The 18,328-nt window shown below is 36.4% G+C and overlaps 1 protein-coding gene across 1 annotated transcript; it reads right to left on the reverse strand.

The window, feature by feature from the left end:
• Nucleotides 1-9,482: 9,482 nt before the first annotated feature.
• On the reverse strand, nt 9,483-17,453 carry LOC109082110 (UBX domain-containing protein 7-like). Its single transcript, XM_042771500.1, has 11 exons — nt 17,298-17,453; nt 15,577-15,733; nt 15,424-15,491; nt 15,164-15,229; nt 14,969-15,081; nt 14,394-14,540; nt 14,194-14,284; nt 13,229-13,356; nt 12,698-13,154; nt 11,390-11,469; nt 9,483-10,253 (listed from the first exon to the last, which is right to left on the reverse strand). The coding sequence occupies exons 1-11, from the start codon at nt 17,365-17,367 to the stop codon at nt 10,092-10,094; spliced, it is 1,539 nt and encodes a 512-aa protein (XP_042627434.1). The 5' UTR covers nt 17,368-17,453; the 3' UTR covers nt 9,483-10,091.
• Between the last annotated feature and the right edge of the window lie 875 nt (nt 17,454-18,328).

Below are 18,328 nucleotides of genomic sequence, written 5' to 3' on the forward strand. Positions count from 1 at the left end.
TTCACATTTTATATATTTGGTGCTGCCTTCTTGACATAAGAAAACAGTGTGAGTGGGGTTGACTGGAGATGGTAAAAAACTGTTATTCTTTATAGCTAATATTAATAGCACAAACAATCATATTTATATTAATAAATTAACATTAATTACATTAATTGTGTTTGCTTAAAATAAGAAATTTCCTATAGATTCTTCCATAAATGTTATCTTGATTCTTCTAACGCTAAACATAAATCACAGTAAACTTAAGTTTAGTGTTTCTCTCTCTCTCTCTCTCTCTCTTACACACACACACACACACACACACACACACACACACACACACACACACACACACACACACATATATATATATAAAATGGACAAATGCAGCAATAACATGCTAATAACATGGTAACATTTAGAATTTCTTTCTATTTTTTTTTAATTATGTGGTGTTGATGTTCAGATATGTTACGGTTTAGTTGAAAAATATTAGGTTATGACCTAATATTCTTGGTGTAAAGATTTTGAGTGCATTATGATGGTTAACATTGAATTTGCCTCTTTTTAAACTTCATTTTGCACCTCGTTGCACTGTAAAAAATAACTTCTTGAGTCAACTTAAAAACTTTGTTACCCGCTGCCTTAAAATTTTTTAACGTAACTTCATTTCTTAATGAAGTAACTTCCTCTTAAAGTAGAATCTATCTTTAAAAAGCCAAGTCAGAATTAAGGATTTTCTTAGTTGACTCAAGTATTATTTACTTGTCCAGTCAACTAAAGTTGCGTTGTTTTAACAAGTGAAATCATGTCAACTTGAAAAATATTTGTTATTTAAACTTAATGAGATGAGTTAATCAAACTTGCACATATTTTTTAGCCCGCTGCCTTAATTTTTTTAGTAAAGATGACTACATATTTTACCTTCTGTTAACTTAATGATTAAGACATTTTTATTCACATTTATTCTTACTTTTTAAGATATTTTTTGTGTGAGATTTTGAATGTTATACTTTGAATTTTTATGGTTTTGGAGTGCAAACATCGAATATAAACAATCATCTGAAGCCTCAAACAGACACACTGAAGTGTTTTGTAAAGCCTAACATTTTGGCAAGGGACTGCACAGTGAATATTTAAATTCCAGAGTAGCATGTTGCAAAGCCCGTGAAAACGCGAAGAACAGCTGCTCCCACCAATCGTCAGAAGTGTGATGTCACATATACAGTGGCATGCGAAAGTTTGGGGACCCCTTGCAGAATCTGTGAAAATGAGAATAATTTTAACAAAATAAGAGAGATCATACAAAATGCATGTTATTTTTTATTTAGTACTGTCCTGAGTAAGATATTTTACATAAAAGATGCTTTCATTTAGTCCACAAGAAAAAAATAGCTGAAAGTATTAAAATAACCCCATTCAAAAGTTTGTGAACCCTTGGTTCTTAATACTGTGTGTGGTTACCTGGATGATCCCCGACTGTTTTTTTTTTTTTGTGATGGTTGTTCACGAGACCCTTGTTTATTCTGAGCACTGTTCTTCAAAAAAATCCTCCAGATCCTACAGATTTTAGGATCCATCTTTTCACACTGAGGACAATTGAGGGACTCAAAACACAACTATTAAACATTCACTGATGCTCCAAAAAGCAACACAATGCATTGAGATCCAGGGGTTGAAAACTTTTGAACAGGAAGAAGACGTCCAAAATTTTTCTTATTTTGTTAAAATATATATTTTTTTTCCCCATTTAGTACTGCCCTTCGGAAGCAACAGAAGATACTTGCATGTTTTCCAGAAGACAAATTAAGTACAATTTACCTTGATCCTCAAATTCAAAATGTTTTCACCCCCTGTCCCTCAATTGTCCTCCGTGTGAAAAGATGGGTCTCAAAATCATACAGTCACTGCTGGAAAAGGTTCAAATATGCAAAAGATGCTGAAGAAAACTGAAGAATCTGTAGGACCTGGAGGATTTTTCTGAAGAACAGTGCTCAGTTTAACTGTTCAGAACAAACAAGGGACTCATGAACATCCATCACAAAACAAAAAAACAGTCGTGGATCATCCAGGTAACCATACACAGTATTAAGAACCAAGGGTTCACAAACTTTTGAATAGGGTTATTTTTATAATTTCAGCTTTTATTTTTATTTTTTCATGGACTAAATGTAAACATGTTTTATGTTAAATATCTTACTCAGGACAGTAAAAAATAAGTAAATAATAACATGCATTTTGTATGATCTCTCTTATTTTGTTAAAATTATTAGCATTTTCACAGATTCTGCAAGGGGTTCACAAACTTTCGCATGCCACTATACTTGTCTTGAGGACAAGACGCTCTTCCAAAATGAGAACAACATCATTGGTTTCTTTTGGAAGCACTTCCCATCGCTCCTCCTCAATCACAATCAGGATGTTCAATTTCATCAGATGGCTGAAACAATCTACAACAACAACAACAAAAATAATAAATTCTATACATCCAATTATAACAATTGAATCAATATAGAATACTACTCTAGTAATACACTTTGTGTGCAAAGAAAACAAAAATGACTCAAAACGACTTTATTCAACAATCTCTTCTCTTCATGTGCGTCCAGCCTTACTTCTGTTTGTTCATTAATGAGTACGTTTCACCTGTTCTGTTAATTATCCTCACTAGTTCTTCTTGTTATTTAAGCCCAGTGTTCCCTGTGTTCAGTGTTTGGTGTAGTCTAAGTATTTTGGTTGTGTTCTCTGTGTATCATGATCCTTGGATTTTGGATTAAAAACTATTCTGACTGTGTACAGGCGCATCTCAATAAATTAGAATGTCGTGGAAAAGTTCATTTATTTCAGTAATTCAACTCAAATTGTGAAAATTGTGTATTAAATAAATTCAGTGCACACAGACTGAAGTAGTTTAAGTCTTTGGTTCTTGTAATTGTGATGATTTTGGCTCACATTTAACAAAAACCCACCAATTGACAATTTCAACAAATTAGAATACTTCATAAGACCAATAAAAAAAAACATTTTTAGTGAATCGTTGGCCTTCTGGAAAGTATGTTCATTTACTGTTCATGTACTCAATACTTGGTAGGGGCTCCTTTTGCTTTAATTACTGCCTCAATTCGGAGTGGCATGGAGGTGATCAGTTTATGGCACTGCTGTGGTGGTATGGAAGACAGTGGCCTTGAGCTTATCTGCATTTTTTGGTCTCTTGTTTCTCATTTTCCTCTTGACAATACCCCATAGGTTCTCTATGGGGTTCAGGTCTGGTGAGTTTGCTGGTCAGTCAAGCACACCAACACCATGGTCATTTAACCAACTTTTGGTGCTTTTGGCAGTGTGGGCAGGTGCCAATCCTGCTGGAAAATGAAATCAGAATCTTCAAAAAGCTGGTCAGCAGAAGGAAGCATGAAGTGCTCTAAAATTTCTTGGTAAACGGGTGCAGTGACTTTGGTTTTCAAAAAACACAATGGACCAACACCAGCAGAAGACATTGCACCCCGAATCATCACAGACTGTGGAAACTTAGTACTGGACTTCAAGCAACTTGGGCTATGAGCTTCTCCACCCTTCCTCCAGACTCTAGGACCTTGGTTTCCAAATGAAATACAAAACTTGCTCTCATCTGAAAAGAGGACTGTGGACGACTGGGGCCGGTTGCACCAGCTGGACGTACACCCGGTTGTAAGACTAGGCCGGACGTAAAATGCACTTTAAGTCGTGCGTAGAATTTATACCCGTTGCACCATCTCGGTGTAGTGCTACGTCTGAGACTAAATCTTACACCTAATCAGAGGTAGGTGTAAAGTGAAAAGTCATGATTTGCTCGGACATTATTCGTTTTTAGGATTCATGTCTGTTAGTTCATTCTTACTGCAGACGTGAACTGTAATGTTTATGGTCTTTTCGGGCAGGATAAGCGATATTAATCGCAAAGCTTGGTGTAGAATATAGCCTATACCACACTGTCGACAGTAATTGAATACAAAATATATTTCTGTACAGCATGTAATAATTATGCAGTAAAATATTACATATGAACTGGGATTATTAAAAGAAACTGAACCGTTTGACATCTGCTTTGAAGGACAGTGTAAATGCTTAGAAATATTTCACGTCTTTAATTCCATTCATTATTTGTAGCGTGCCTGCCATCCAATAGTCGCAATAAGTTTTGTGCTTTACTTTTACTTTTAATCAGCTTTCAAAATAAAAACCCAGCAATCAGATTTTGCTTTCAAATATTTTCAGGGTATATATACACGCATATGATAAATACAAACTATAAACGTGTGTTTTTTTTTTTCAGCCACAGAAAGACGCCAGTAAAGACGCTTTTTTTCCAGTGGTGTGAAAGTGAAAAACACAACATGTCACGTAAAGCACATTTACCTCACACACAAAGACATTAATTTGCACATAAACTTGAGTTGTAGCCTATAGATAAAGGGAAAAAATAACTCTAGAGAGAAGCATTGTATTACATTTATTATATTTTACTTAACCTTCATAAAATCTGTCATGGGAATGTGCAGGGAGACTTCACATATAAAAACGCGGACTTGTTAGAAAATGTTTACTCAATGAAATCATGGTGCGGTGGCTTCACATGTTATGTCTTGAGCAATTTAGTTCTATATTTCAGTTGGTGCAACAGGTGTAAATATTTATCGTAAAGCTGGACGTTGCAATTTCCAGCGTAGGGCTTACACCCAGCTTTTTTACGTCTAGCTGGTGCAACCGGCCCCTGGACAACAGTCCAGTTCTTCTTTTCCTTAGCCCAGGTAAGATGCCTCAGGAGTGGCTAAACAAGAGGAATATGACAACTGTAGCCAAATTCCTTGACACATCTGTGTGTGGTGGCTCTTGATGCCTTGAGCCCAGCCTCAGTCCATTCCATGTGAAGTTCACTCAAATTCTTGAATTGATTTTGCTCGACAATCCTCAATGCTGCAGTTCTCTCTGTTGGTTGTGCATCTTTTTCTTCCAAACTTTTTCCTTCCACTCAACTTTCTGTTAACATGCTTGGATACAGCACTCTGTGAACAGCCAGCTTCTTTAGCAATGAATGTTTGTGGCTTACCCTCCTTGTGAAGGGTGTCAATGATTGTCTTCTGGACAACTGTCAGATCAGCAGTCTTCCCCATGATTGTGTAGCCTAGTGAACCAAACTGGGAGGCCATTTTGAAGGCTCAGGAAACGTTTGCAGGTGTTTTGAGTTGATTAGCTGATTGGCATGTCACCATATTCTTATTTGTAGAGATTTGTTGTTTTATGTTTTGGGACAGAGGGCCAGTATATGACTGATTTTTTTTATGAATTTGGTGTGTCTGTATTTATAGATTTTACAGATTTCAAAAGTAATAAATGATAATGTTATATTTTCTCTTATTGTTTATTATTATATTTTTGTGCTATTTTTGTAATTTCATTTATTAAATAATGATATCTCCACATGTTTATTAGAATGCTATTTTTGTAAGCCATGAATAGCCCTTTTAAAAGACAGAAAACACCCTTTTGCCCTGACTCATAGTGAATATGACTGACCTGATTGTCAGAAAAAAATACAAAAGTTGTTTGCAAGTTTTATGTTTTAAACCACCAAGAAAACTTTACTTACAGATTTAGATTGTAAAAAAATACAAAAGTTGTGCAAGATCTTTAAACCACTAAAACTTTACTTAACAAAATGCCTTGATGATCTCTCATTCTAATAACATATATGAAGATTTACATGAAAAACGCGGATAGCGCGATTAAACATCTCTATTACCTCTCTTGCCTTCTATTAAAGTTGATGCTCTTGTGCTTGTTACCATGCAGGAAAGTTATGTCAGTGCCTTTCTTAATGCGTTACCCTGAGAATCATGTTGGGAGAAATTTTGAATAATATTTTAAGTTATTGGCATAACTTCAACATGGAAATTGTGCAATAACAATACATAGTAATATTAAACTGCACATATTTAATAGTAAATTATCGCTTCTTGTTTATCATTTATTATTTCTGGTGTTGGAGATACAGTGAAGCATCTGGAACAACAGTGTTAGATTGTGGGTTCATTTCAAAGTAGGCTATTGATTGGTAAGGAATGGCGTTCACTGCAGTTAGTCGTTCAATACAGCATGTGATTTCACCCTTTTACATTCAATAATGACACAGAAAGCTAATCACAACCTTAATCAGAGTGAAAGCATGAACATAATAAAACATACATGGAATACGCTGTTATAAATATTGTTTAAAATAAAAATTCATGTATAAAAATAAATGTGAAAAGGGACATCGGATCAAATTTTCACTTTTTCAGCTTTTTTTCTTTTTTTGCATTTAGTTAGGTCTTTGGCATGTCTGCCAGCTCAGAAAAGCAGAAAATAAAACACACAGCCAGTTTGTTATGGGCTTTAAATCTGAAACTGTGTCCTCCAGTGAGCTGTTTCAATTTACAGCCAGTTTCTTCGTTGAGAGCTAGCTATTTGAATAAGATCACCTCCGAGCCATATTCAGAGTCCAAGGCAACAATTCACATCTCTTGTGTCGAAACACCCCATGGAAAAGTCTGGTGGGGTGAGCAGAAGCTCATTATCATTTAAAGAGACATGCACTGAAGTGGGTCGCTGTAAGCAGAGCTGTTTTTGACAAGTTTTACATTGCAGAATTTTAACCAAAGTATGTTAGCTACAGACATTTCATGAAGATCCTAAAGAATTATACCCACTTGTGGAAAATGAGCATTCGATGTCCCCTTTAAAGCAAATATGAAATTAGATTAATCAGAGCTTAATAGAAACCTACCTCTCACATGCAGACACAATACAGAAAGCAAAGAGAAGGAGCACAGACAGACATGAAAAATGAAGATTAACACGGCAGTCAGAACATTAAAAGGGAAGATGCACACATATACAGACAGGCCCACTTAAAAAGAGTGAAAAGTTAAATACTGAAAACAGAAATTGAGGATCAATGTAACATCACAGGAAACAATGAAAAATATGAACTATGAATACACACAAAAAAAGCCTAATTATTATTTATTACCAGGTGATTGTTAACTTTAATAGCAAGACATCTGGCTAAAACAACGGCCTGACAGTGACCTCTGGTGAAAAACTTGTGTCATGAAATGAAAATGAAAAATCTGTTTGTTTGTTTTTAACATAGTCTCACCCTCATGTGGTTAAAAAATCGCACTTTTGACAAAAGACAAGTGATTGTGAACTGAACTGTCTGTTATGTCTCGTGCAGGCATTAATTGAGTGAACGAATCATGGACTCACTCGGCGCCAGACCTGATTCAATCATGAACCGCCATAAAGAATCACTATAAAGAATCAGTGAACGGGTCATTAGTAAATGATTCAAAACGGATTTTTAGTCACTGTGATGAATGAAAATGTCATCACTACACGTGAAGTGTGATTATCTGTGTTATCATGAATTAATGTTTATCGCTTTTTTTAGATCCCAGTTTAGTTCTTTCACATGTCTACTGTTCTACTGAAAATCCCTTTGAAGACTCTGCTTCTTGGTGATCTCTCTTAACTGACAAAACAAACAAACAAAACGATTGGTATTCTTTTTTCTTACAGTTCCGTGATTAAAGACTAGTAGAAATGAAACTACAGCAGAATTCCATTTCAACACTATAGGTAACGTATAGTGTTGCCTAACATGCATTATTTGATCTATAATCTAAACTGTGATATCAGTATTAAGATAGCTTTTTTCTGTCCGAGAACTGCTTTACATCAGACAGATTCTTTACTTAATAACTAACAACCTCAAAGTATGCTCATTTATATGTTCATTTTTTGAGATCCCTGGCTGCAATATGGTTATGACAGAGTCCTACACCATGTTCACGAGGGACTGGATCTCAAACCCAAGCTGTTTCTGGAGTAGGTGTCTCATTGATCTTCAGAGGGAACATATCTTGTCCTTGAAACATCCTTTTATCTGGAACTGTATGATGTTTCCTTTTTCATTTTTCTCATCTCAGGGTCTTCCCGTAAATCATATTTAATATTTAGCGGTTTTCCTGCTCCAGGTGAAATCTAACTCCTTGATTTTACCAATCAAACTTCAATCATGAGAGCAACTTGAAGCTGATGAAATATATACCAATATATACCAAACATAACTACATTGATATTCACTAGAGAAATTTCAGTGACCAAATATTTTTAAATATCTAAATATTTCATGTTTCTGGCAGGCCTGGATATCACAACTTTAAAATTCTCTGGGCAATTTTCCTCATTTACTGTAATGATACAAGAGCAGGAAAGGGCAGAGGGACATCAAGGCAAATAGCAAAACAGTAAGATTGTAAAATATTAGTAATTTAAAATTACTGTTTTCTATTTGAATATGTAAATTTTGTGATGGCGAAGCTGAATTTCTAGCAGCCATTACTCCAGTTTTTAGTGTCATGATCCTTCAGAAATCATTCTCATATGCTGATTTGCTTACCGAGAAACATTTCTAACTATTAATGTTGAAAGCAGATGTGCTGCTTAATAATTTAAGGATATTTGATGAATAGAAAATTCAAAAGAACAGCATTTATTTGAAATTTTGTAACATTATAAATACCTTTACTTTTGGTGAATTTAATGCACCCTTGCCAGGGAAAAAAAATCTGACCCCAAACTTTCGAACAGTACTGTATATAAATCTCTGCAGTGGTGTTTATGCAAACGCCAGCAAATGTCTAAAAAAAATCAGACATTTATATGTAGATGCCTCATTCAACGGTTCCAAACACGTCAAGGCATCCACTTGGAACGGTCAACATTTCAGACGCTGCTCATCACTAGCAAACTGAATTTTTCACCGAAAATGCCACAAAATGTGCAGCATATGGTTGAAAAACCATAGATAACCATAGACTACAGTAGGGTTCTCTGATGATCAGTAATATATATTATAAGAGCTTTAACAAATACTCTTTTTTTATTATTTATCATATGCAGCATTATTTAATACTAATGATAAACTAAATTAACATTTATCCTGTGAAAATCAGATCCTAAACAAATAGATATTGCAGAAATATATATTCTTACATGTGAATAACTCGGTTTTACCATTACAGTAAGGTGGATGACTTAGATTATTAGCAGCCACTTAAACTGCTGCTATTGTGGAATATACATATAGATATCTATGAGAAAAAAGTTTACAGCTACTTTGAGTATTTGTCTGGCCCCCAGTGGCCACGTTCTTGTCCTCATACTATTCATAATATTGGAGCTCTTCTAAGCTAAACTAAGATTCTGTCTCACTTTAAATCACTTAAGATTCTGTATGCAAAAATAAAAGGTTGCCCTAAATGCATAAAAAGACAACCAGATCCTTCTACTGTGGCATAAGAGATGTTCAAGCTCCCACCTGGAGGATTCTGCTCAAAACCGCATATTCTTGATAAAAATCATGTCACCAAACAAGAGAAATCGAATAAGTTACTGAAGAAACACTCAAGTAGACCAGCTGTCCCTTTTGTTTCAATGATTATATTTGCGAATCAGTTTTTGTGGAAATGATGCAGTATATAAAAAAGGAGATAGAAACTTACTATAGCTAAATGTCACTCTACCTCATCCGTCCTTGCACACTGCAGCGGAGATATGTGAGGGTTTACCTCTAAATAATAAACATTCTCCCAAATTCATCACCTGAGCCCATGTTCAATAGGATCCCAACCTGCTGAGATGATTTTAACAGGAACTGTAGTCACTTTGGAACTGATGTTCAATCCTTAGAAACTTTGCATATACATGATACACAATGTTTTCCCTATATCAAGGCCATCTGTAAAACCCTTTTAATTTCCATTCAATATGAGCGTAACTCATGGACATGTACTGTCTTGAAGAATTAGGCCCAGATAGGATGGGATGTGCCGAGTTGTTTGTAAATAAATATGTTGACAAATGCAGCTCAGAGGACGGTCCCTATGAACTACCAAATGTTCTGAGTATCTGGGACTTATTATAAAAAAGAAAAAAAAAAAAGTGGTAACAGGGCACAGTCAATTCAGTCTTTCAAGGGCACAAATGACAGGACAGGAGGGGGTGTCATTTATCTACAAGGGGAGGGGCTAATTTCTCTCCTGCACAAACACAGTCTCCTGCGGACACAGTCCTGCTTCCTGCAGTGTGATGTCATAGTCCAAGTGAGCGAGTCTTCGGCGGGGGAAGTTGGTGACGAGTTCGAAGCGTTCATTGGGGAATCCCTTAGACTGAACGTGTCTCACCAGTGCCTACAACATAAGAACACAGGAAGAATATGAAGGGTACATCTGAAACGGTGTTTCTGTATTAGTTGCCTCCTGCTGCAATCTATTTTCCATTTTGGAAATAAATTGGTTGGGGCTAGACATACGTTGGTTTTCGGTAATATGGTGTAGGGCTGCATGATTAATAAAATGAAAATCATGATATGGCTTAATTTGCTTGGATTTGGGTCGCTTGAACGTGCATTTCGTAACACAACATGTACCAACTATCTTCCCATAATTATGTTATGAGAAGCGCTTATCAACAAAAGAGAAGCTTTGATGGCTCCCTGTGGGTTTCCCAAAATAAAAGTCGGATGGTTTAATGTTTGAAAATGAAGAAAATAAAATAAATATTAGTATTGTTATTTTACAGCTGTAAAACACAATTATATTATTTATCTTAAATACTTATTTTTAAAAGGTTTTTGTTTATTTAATAAGACATTGATAAATAATTACGTTTTAGCTCAATTGTGCAGCCCTACAATAAAGCACAGCAAACCTGGATTTTTAAATTGAATTTTAAATTCCAAATAACAACTTCTATCGGAAAAGAAAAGAAAAACACACACAAAATAAAAAATATTTCCCAATATTATACAGCCTTAAAGCACAGTATTGTTATTGTGAACACTTCATAATACCATGAATAACTCTAGATAACTTATCCAAACTGTTTTAATTTTTAAAAATGTGCATTCTAGGTTCTTATCTAATTTTCCATTTAAACAGTTAAAATATACCGCTTTTTGACAGTAGGTGGCACTTGAGGAAAAGCAGAAATAGCCTGATACACAAAACCAATGCTGCACAACTTTGTTTCTGATGTTTCTTGTCATGGAAAAGAAAGCAAGTACTGACAAACAGTATTTACAGGTTTTAGATTTTTGTATTCACTTTGTACTTACTTTTTAAACGGCTCTGTATTATTCTTTTTTGTTCTTTTTGTTATTTGAAAAATGTTACTAAACTTGTTATTAAAAGGACAAAACAGAAGTTTATCTTATCAACCTTTTATCGCGGTAAAAGTTTAAGCGATTATCAGTAGGGACAAAGTTGGCAATGGCAAAAAAAAGTGTGACACCTATGGACAACAAATCCTAAAACACCATACCCACCATGAGTTTAGCTTTAGCAGACAGTGCTATTTGTTCTCTCTGGCCATCTGGGTATCGCAGCATTAAGCGGGCCTTTGGACCTGTGGACAGTCATTTTAGTACATTACATTACATATTATTAGCATGTATAAATGTTCAAATGCTTTAAAGGGACAGTCACCAAAAAAAATAAAATAAAAAAAACCTCATTATTTACCTCATCTACATTTCATTCTAAACCTTCATATTGTTATTATCTTTGCTGCAGAACACAAAAGGTCAATGTCTGAACATCAGCTCATTTCCATATGACAGTTCCAAAAATGGCAAAACAAAATAAAACAATAAACTGACCATATGCAAGTCTTCTAAAGCCATCTGATCCATCTGATAGATTTCTGCGAGGAACAGACTGATATTCAAGTCATTATTAACTGATCCAGCTGTTAGCACACAAACTCCTTATGACTGGATCACTGAATCAATGCGTTGAATTTGCAAAGATTCTTATCTGGCTCAAAAGAATGATTCATTCACAAATGGGTTTGCTTTGATTCGGTCTCCATCTGGACACAATGATTCTCAAATTAACATCTATTTGGAGGGGAAGATTATCAGAGAATACTTAAATTTCAGTCTGGTTCTCACACAAAGATGTTGTTTCACTTCACTTGATGATTCTCAAATTAACATCTATTTGGAGGGGATTAAATAACACAAATGTGTCCCATTTTATTAACAGTTGTCCTTTGCTGGACTTTAATGACAATTAGGTGTGTTTTTTTTTATTGCTGAAGAGTGTTTTATAGTGCTTTTCTGGACTTCTTTTATATTGACAGACAAGGTCATTACTTTCCATAAAAAGTAACTAAGTATATTTAACTTTTTTAGGGATGTGAGGATTTTTTAAAAGTAACTTTCCCCAACACTGCTCATCTTCATAGTTAAGAAAAAAAAAAAAAAAAGAAAAAATTTAATGGCAGTCAGGTTTAAAAAAATAGGGTGAGCAAATAATGACCCTTACGAAAACGCCTTATCCGTGGTGGACGAACGCCTATCCGATAAAAAAATTGTGCGTATTCCACAGAAAAGCGTCTCCGTGTGGACGGGGCCAATTTCAGTCTGACAAAGATGTGTGAGGTGGAAATATACCACACAAAGATGTTGTTTCACTTTAGTTTGGTTTTATTGTGTTTATATGGATTTTTTTTGTGTTTTTTTAATTTTTAATATAACTAAAAGAGATGGGGTTAGTAAATAATGACCGTTTTTATCTTAAAGTGGTGAACTATCCCTTTAGACAACTGACGTGTATGAATTGGCGTATACCATTGTCGTCTGGATCTGCTGTGCTGGTGCCGGCTAGTTCTGAGAGCTGGTGTGATGTGGATCTGTGGTTTTCTCCCAGCCGCTGTTGGGACTCTTCTTGTCCTGTCTGACTGTGACTGAGCCCAACCGGCTCTAGGTGGTTCTTCTTACTCTCCTCTTTCCTGTGGCACAGCTCTTTGTGTGGGGACTTCCTGTGATGAGCTGGGCTGTCCGGCCTGATAGGAGGAGCTACCTCTGCAGAGACGTGTCCATCTAAAGAATCCTCCCCTCCACCGGCCTCATTGTCTGAGCCATCCACTGAGATCAGGCCTTCGCTGTCAGAGAAAGGCTCAGCCTCTGAATCATCATCTGAGCGTGAGTCTGCCTTGTCCTGGGTGGACTCGTAGTGTGTTTCTTGAAGAGAGGCCCGGATAGCGGCCTCTAACTGACTGTCCTCACTGGCGTCTATCAAACTCTCCTGTACAGACGAATAAAAAGAGTGACGCAAAAACACATAAATGTTTTTTCAGGACCATAAAGTGGAAGACTTACAGAACGAGCCCGCTTGGCCGGAGGTTGACTGGACTGCCCATCCAGCTGCCCGTGCTCTGACAGGAAGCCTGTGACCTGATCCAGGAATGAGGACACATCTAACTGGTTCCACTCAACCATCTTTTGTCCTGTATATGTCAGAGGAAAAAAAACCACTGAAGTAACTTTTTTTTTTTTTTACAATTTCTTTAATAAAAGATATAATAAAAATATATTTATTTCTTATGAAACTCATAACTTAATTTTTAATAAAACCATATTGAACTTGATGAACAACTTCCAATAATGAGTGAATATGCAAACATTTCAAAGTTTAATGCTATGATACTACTACAGTACCATGTTTTTTCTTTACTACTTATGTCTTAATACTTTATTAATTAAAAAAAAAAATAATTCTATATTATGCACGAATATTATAGTAGGGATGTAATGATTCACTCAACTCTCGATTCGATTCACAATTTTGATTTTAAGATTCGTTTCGATTCATGATTTTATTTATTTATTTATTTTTTACAAAATGAGATTTAAGACACATTATAAATTAAATGTGTCCTTTTATTATTGCTTGGACAAAATGCTGCACATTTCTTTGAGAAACTGAAATATAACACTATAATAATATACTAATATAGCACTTGCATATCATTGCTCTTTTGTTGGTTTTGATTGTGTTTATTGTCCTCATTTGTAAGTCACTTTGGATAAAAGTGTTTGCAAAATAACAAAATTTTAATATAATGTAAATGTAAATAACAAAACTAAATTGAAATTTTAAAACAAGCCCATGAATGTATTCTTTTTATGAGACATTTTGCCCCCAAAATATGAATTTTATTTAATCAAAGATATGCTCATTATACTGTAGAAAAGGCATATTAGTCATTATGTATGACTTGGCAAGGGCATCTGAAATGAATTGAACGTAATAAATCAGTTCAACACTGCCTCGTTTCTCTCACCTGTACGAGGGTCCAAGATAGAAATATAGGGGAACTTGTTAAGCTTGTAAAACTGAATGTACCTCTGCCCTTCCTCGCTGTCATGGTACACCTACAAGCAAACACAGCTTTCCTAAACAACTCAAAAGCTCACGTTCACAATTCAAATAATGTCATGGAAGACAAAGAGACAGAAGACTTTAATGTCTGTGTAAATGTACCTGCCAGAATATGAAGTGTTCTCTGATGATGTTTCTCACAGCGTCATTGCTCCACACGTCTCGGTTCAGACACTGACAGGCAAAATCCTGGACATTCTGAATGTTGATCATCAGCCATTTGTTCTCAAGCTGACCGGAGTCTTTCGCCTGAGGTGACAAAATACACATTGTGAGAAAGTGTTAAACCACATAATAGGAAATAATGGCTTGACTTACAGGAATATTCCAAATTTAAAAGCATGTATTTTTGCTAAAGTGCTTAAATTATTTTGTCTCTTATTATCAGTCACAGATGCTGTCAAAAAGGCTGAACCAGGAGCATTGCTTTAAGAACTGATGCCACCTGGCCTGATTTCTGTTCTGTCTTTATTTAAGGCTCACAACAGCCTGAATCTGTGTTTGGACACTCCCTGATTTGCAGGGCTTGACTTGTTCTTGGCCAGGAACGAAACACATTATTATGCTGACAAAGTTTGTACTTAATGACACAGAGGACTGAAGCACATGAATTAGCCAATCACTGGATGCGTTACTGGTAATAGTAATGGGTTTACTAAAGCAGTCACAGAGCTCACCGTCTCAAAGCTGCCCTTGTGCATGAGTTCAATGGGGGGGCGGAACAGATCGGCTAGAGTGCTCAGCTTCTTGTCCACTGCACTTCCGTTTCTCAGCTCCTGCTCCTGTCGCACTAAAGATTCACATCACAACAGCAGGGTTTCAGAGGAAGCACTAGACCACGTGTGCCATCACAATGCCTCACATATACTTACTGGTTTCAGTCTGAAAATCCCGAAATCCATCAAAGATCGATCGTGCTGGTCTACGCCTCTTTGGTACTGTGCAAGAAAGATATTATTAGTTTATGTAAACAGAACAGCTTAGACCAGGGCGTCCCATATAGGGGTTATAATAATAACTATTAATATTGTTTTATGATAATGGTGTTGATTTTAGGTGTTAGGGTGACAAAAAAGGTTTAGGAACCCCTGGGTTAGACAAATGTAAGATGTATAAATAGGAAGTGTAATACCTCCAAACAAGGGCTCTGGCTCCACCAGAATGTCTTGCTTCTGAGGAATGGGTGCTCGCACATCATCTCTGCCAGAGAGAACAACACAACATTCAAACACAAAAAAACAGAGAGAGACTGAGAGCCTTTGGTGTGTTATATGAGGTCACTCACTCTACAGGGGGGTGCCTGCTGCTGGACGCCCCGGCTGAACTGGCGCTTGTGCTGGGTTCCTCTGCAATGCCGCCTCCATCGAGAAACATGGTGACGGCCATCTCTAGGTTATTGTTACATGCTTCCAACATATGCTTCCCTACACTCTCTGTGGCCCCTGCATCCAAACACACACGTGCAAAACCATTTACAGCATTTATTATGTGAGGTGAAACATAAACACACTGGGAAAAGACAAGACAGCAGATGCACTTCAAGAGGAGAATCTGTAACTAGAAACATATTACAGGTACTGCGGTTACAATTATCTTCAATAACAGTGTCAGACACCAAACAACAAGGATTTACTTAGATTATATGGTGACATCACATGTTTTAAACACAAATAAATGCAGTGCTGTTTCACCAAAAAGCATCACAGCACTACAATAGAGCATATCTGAACTGGAAATAACTTTGTTATTTGTATATATTTTGCTAATTTTATCTTTAGCTGTTTATTTATTCTTTTCTGTTTCAGTATTTTTTTATCCATCTAGTAAGAGAGTTCAAGTCCAAACAAATATTGATTTTTTTTCTGCAATATATTACATCATGCATAATGATGCATACATGTATTTAATAGTAGCTGAGGGTTTTGGCATGAAAAAGAGTCAGACCTATGTTGTAATTCTCATAATGTTATGCCAAATAAAACTCAGAAATAAGTAAAAATGTAATTATAGTATAATTATGGTATTTTAAAATAATTGTGGTAAACCACTGTAAAGATTGCTATTATTCAGTACTTATACAAATATCTTGTTTGTTCAAACCCTTATAGTTTTATAACTGCAAACAAAAACTGAACTATAACTGAAAACTGGAAAATCTGAAATATAGGAGGCGCAGAGGGGGAGCGAGATCTTTTCTGTTTTTTTAACACCCGCCCCTTCGGAGCGCGCATGCGCACAAGCAGCGCATCTTTCACCTTTACGAAAAAGTAGCGAGCTGCGAAACATGGCTTGTATTTTCTGACCAACAGAAGCCAAACTATCAAATGATACACACCATCACGCGATGCTCAAACGCAGCCTTTGCGTACACTTCCAATAACAGTTAAACTAAACAGTCGGGGTGCTTTAAGATCATTATAGTTGTGTGTGTATCTGTCACTTAGATGCGAGTTGTGAGAAGCATACAGAGAAACGGATAACTGATTGAGAATCAACCTCCACAAACCGCCATGTTGTGGACTGTGGCTCATATCCACAGACACACTTGTCGAAGTTGTTAAACACACTCGAGGTGGCTGAAACCATTCAAACACACACAATCAACCTGTAGCACTTAAATATGGCAGCGGGAAGAATAATCGTAGAGTGAAAATCCTACAGCAGCATTAATCAGATTTGAATTTAAAGGTGTTACACATGTAGCGATGGTGAAATATGCTCAAAGTTTAAGCCTGAGAGAGTTTTACATGACCATCAGTGTACTTTAGAAATTAGTCTATATCAGCTCGCCCCCTTTCTGTTTGGATTTCATTTCTTTTGTATGTAGATCCATATTTAAGCAAGTGCATATAGCAGCTAGCCGAAGCTTTCGTTAGTCTCTTTCCTTTGCGTGACAGAGGGGGCAGTAATGATGATGCCCTCTTCTCTACATACAGCATTTCTAAAGACCCCGTGTTTTACTGGCCTCTGCAAAATTTCCCGCAAATGCAATTTGTCAATATTTACCAGTTATGGCTGTGAACTGTTGTATTAACCCATTAACCCCCGGGGCTGATGCGTCTCCGAGAGTCGCCATCTTGCCGCCACTGACAACAACACGACTGCACGCATGCACGACATCGACCAATAGGATCTCTTTCTACGTCTGCCTCCGTGCGTCAACACCCTGGATCTCTGGGTAATGTAGTTCAATCGTAGTATCGTGGACGAGATGCCGATGTATGCTGGATAAACGCCTTACGTTAGTAAAATTACAATTACAATTAGTTACGTGCCTAACGTTAGTACAAATTTATTTTAGCAAGGATATTTTGATTTATAATTAATTTCAGTCAACATACGGGTGCTTGTGATGATACTGTAAGGCAGTGGTTCCCAAACTGGGGGTGCGGCAAGTCTGAGGGATAGTGTACGTTACAGTCAGCAGATTATTTTGCACAAAAAAAAAAAAAAAATCCCTGCAGGGTGATAAACACTACACTGCGTAATTTCGGCCACTTGCCTGATAAGTAAATAAATGAACGCAAAATATTAATTTGACGTGTTAATTACCGCAACATGACTCGCAGTACCCGCTTGAGCGCTCCGTTCTCAGTTGTAGCAGCTGTGGTTGTATCAATATCAGACCACTAGATGGCGCGATTGAAGAATCAGAGTTGTATTGCAGGGAACCATCTAGAAATATAAATGAACGATGCATGGTTCCGCTCTAAGCATGTTTAAGTTACAAGTTTGTGAAAATACTGCCAGTGCCAGGTAAACCTAAAGCAGATTATATAGGCTACTTAAGATTTAAAGATGATTATATAGGCTGTTTAAGATAGTTGTGTGGGGTGCTTTGTGTTCAAAGCAAATAGAAGTGATGTTCTCTGCTGTGGATGAGACGCACGCGACAGACAAATCCATGAGAGTAAACGGATGCCGCATTCTATTTCTGACGAACTCCCGCGCTCTGACACAAAGGACCATTTCAAATATTCATAAGAGAATAGTGAAAAAACAGTTTCCTCAAAAATATTAAACAGCACAACTGTTTT

The sequence above is a fragment of the Cyprinus carpio genome, chromosome A2 (assembly GCF_018340385.1).
Source record: "Cyprinus carpio isolate SPL01 chromosome A2, ASM1834038v1, whole genome shotgun sequence".
In the NCBI taxonomy this organism is placed as follows: domain Eukaryota; kingdom Metazoa; phylum Chordata; class Actinopteri; order Cypriniformes; family Cyprinidae; genus Cyprinus; species Cyprinus carpio.

Bases quoted from the DNA above. Each gene is read 5' to 3' on its own strand.
- LOC109082110 (XM_042771500.1), bottom strand. From the start codon at position 17,367: ATGGCGACTCTCGGAGACGCATCAGCCCCGGGGGTTAATGGGTTAATA. The intron at 15,734-17,297 runs GTAAATATTGAC...GTTTGGATGCAG, and splicing joins ACAGTTCACAGCCATAACTG to GGGCCACAGAGAGTGTAGGG. The intron at 10,254-11,389 runs GTGGGTATGGTG...CTTATGTTGTAG, and splicing joins CTGCTAAAGCTAAACTCATG to GCACTGGTGAGACACGTTCA.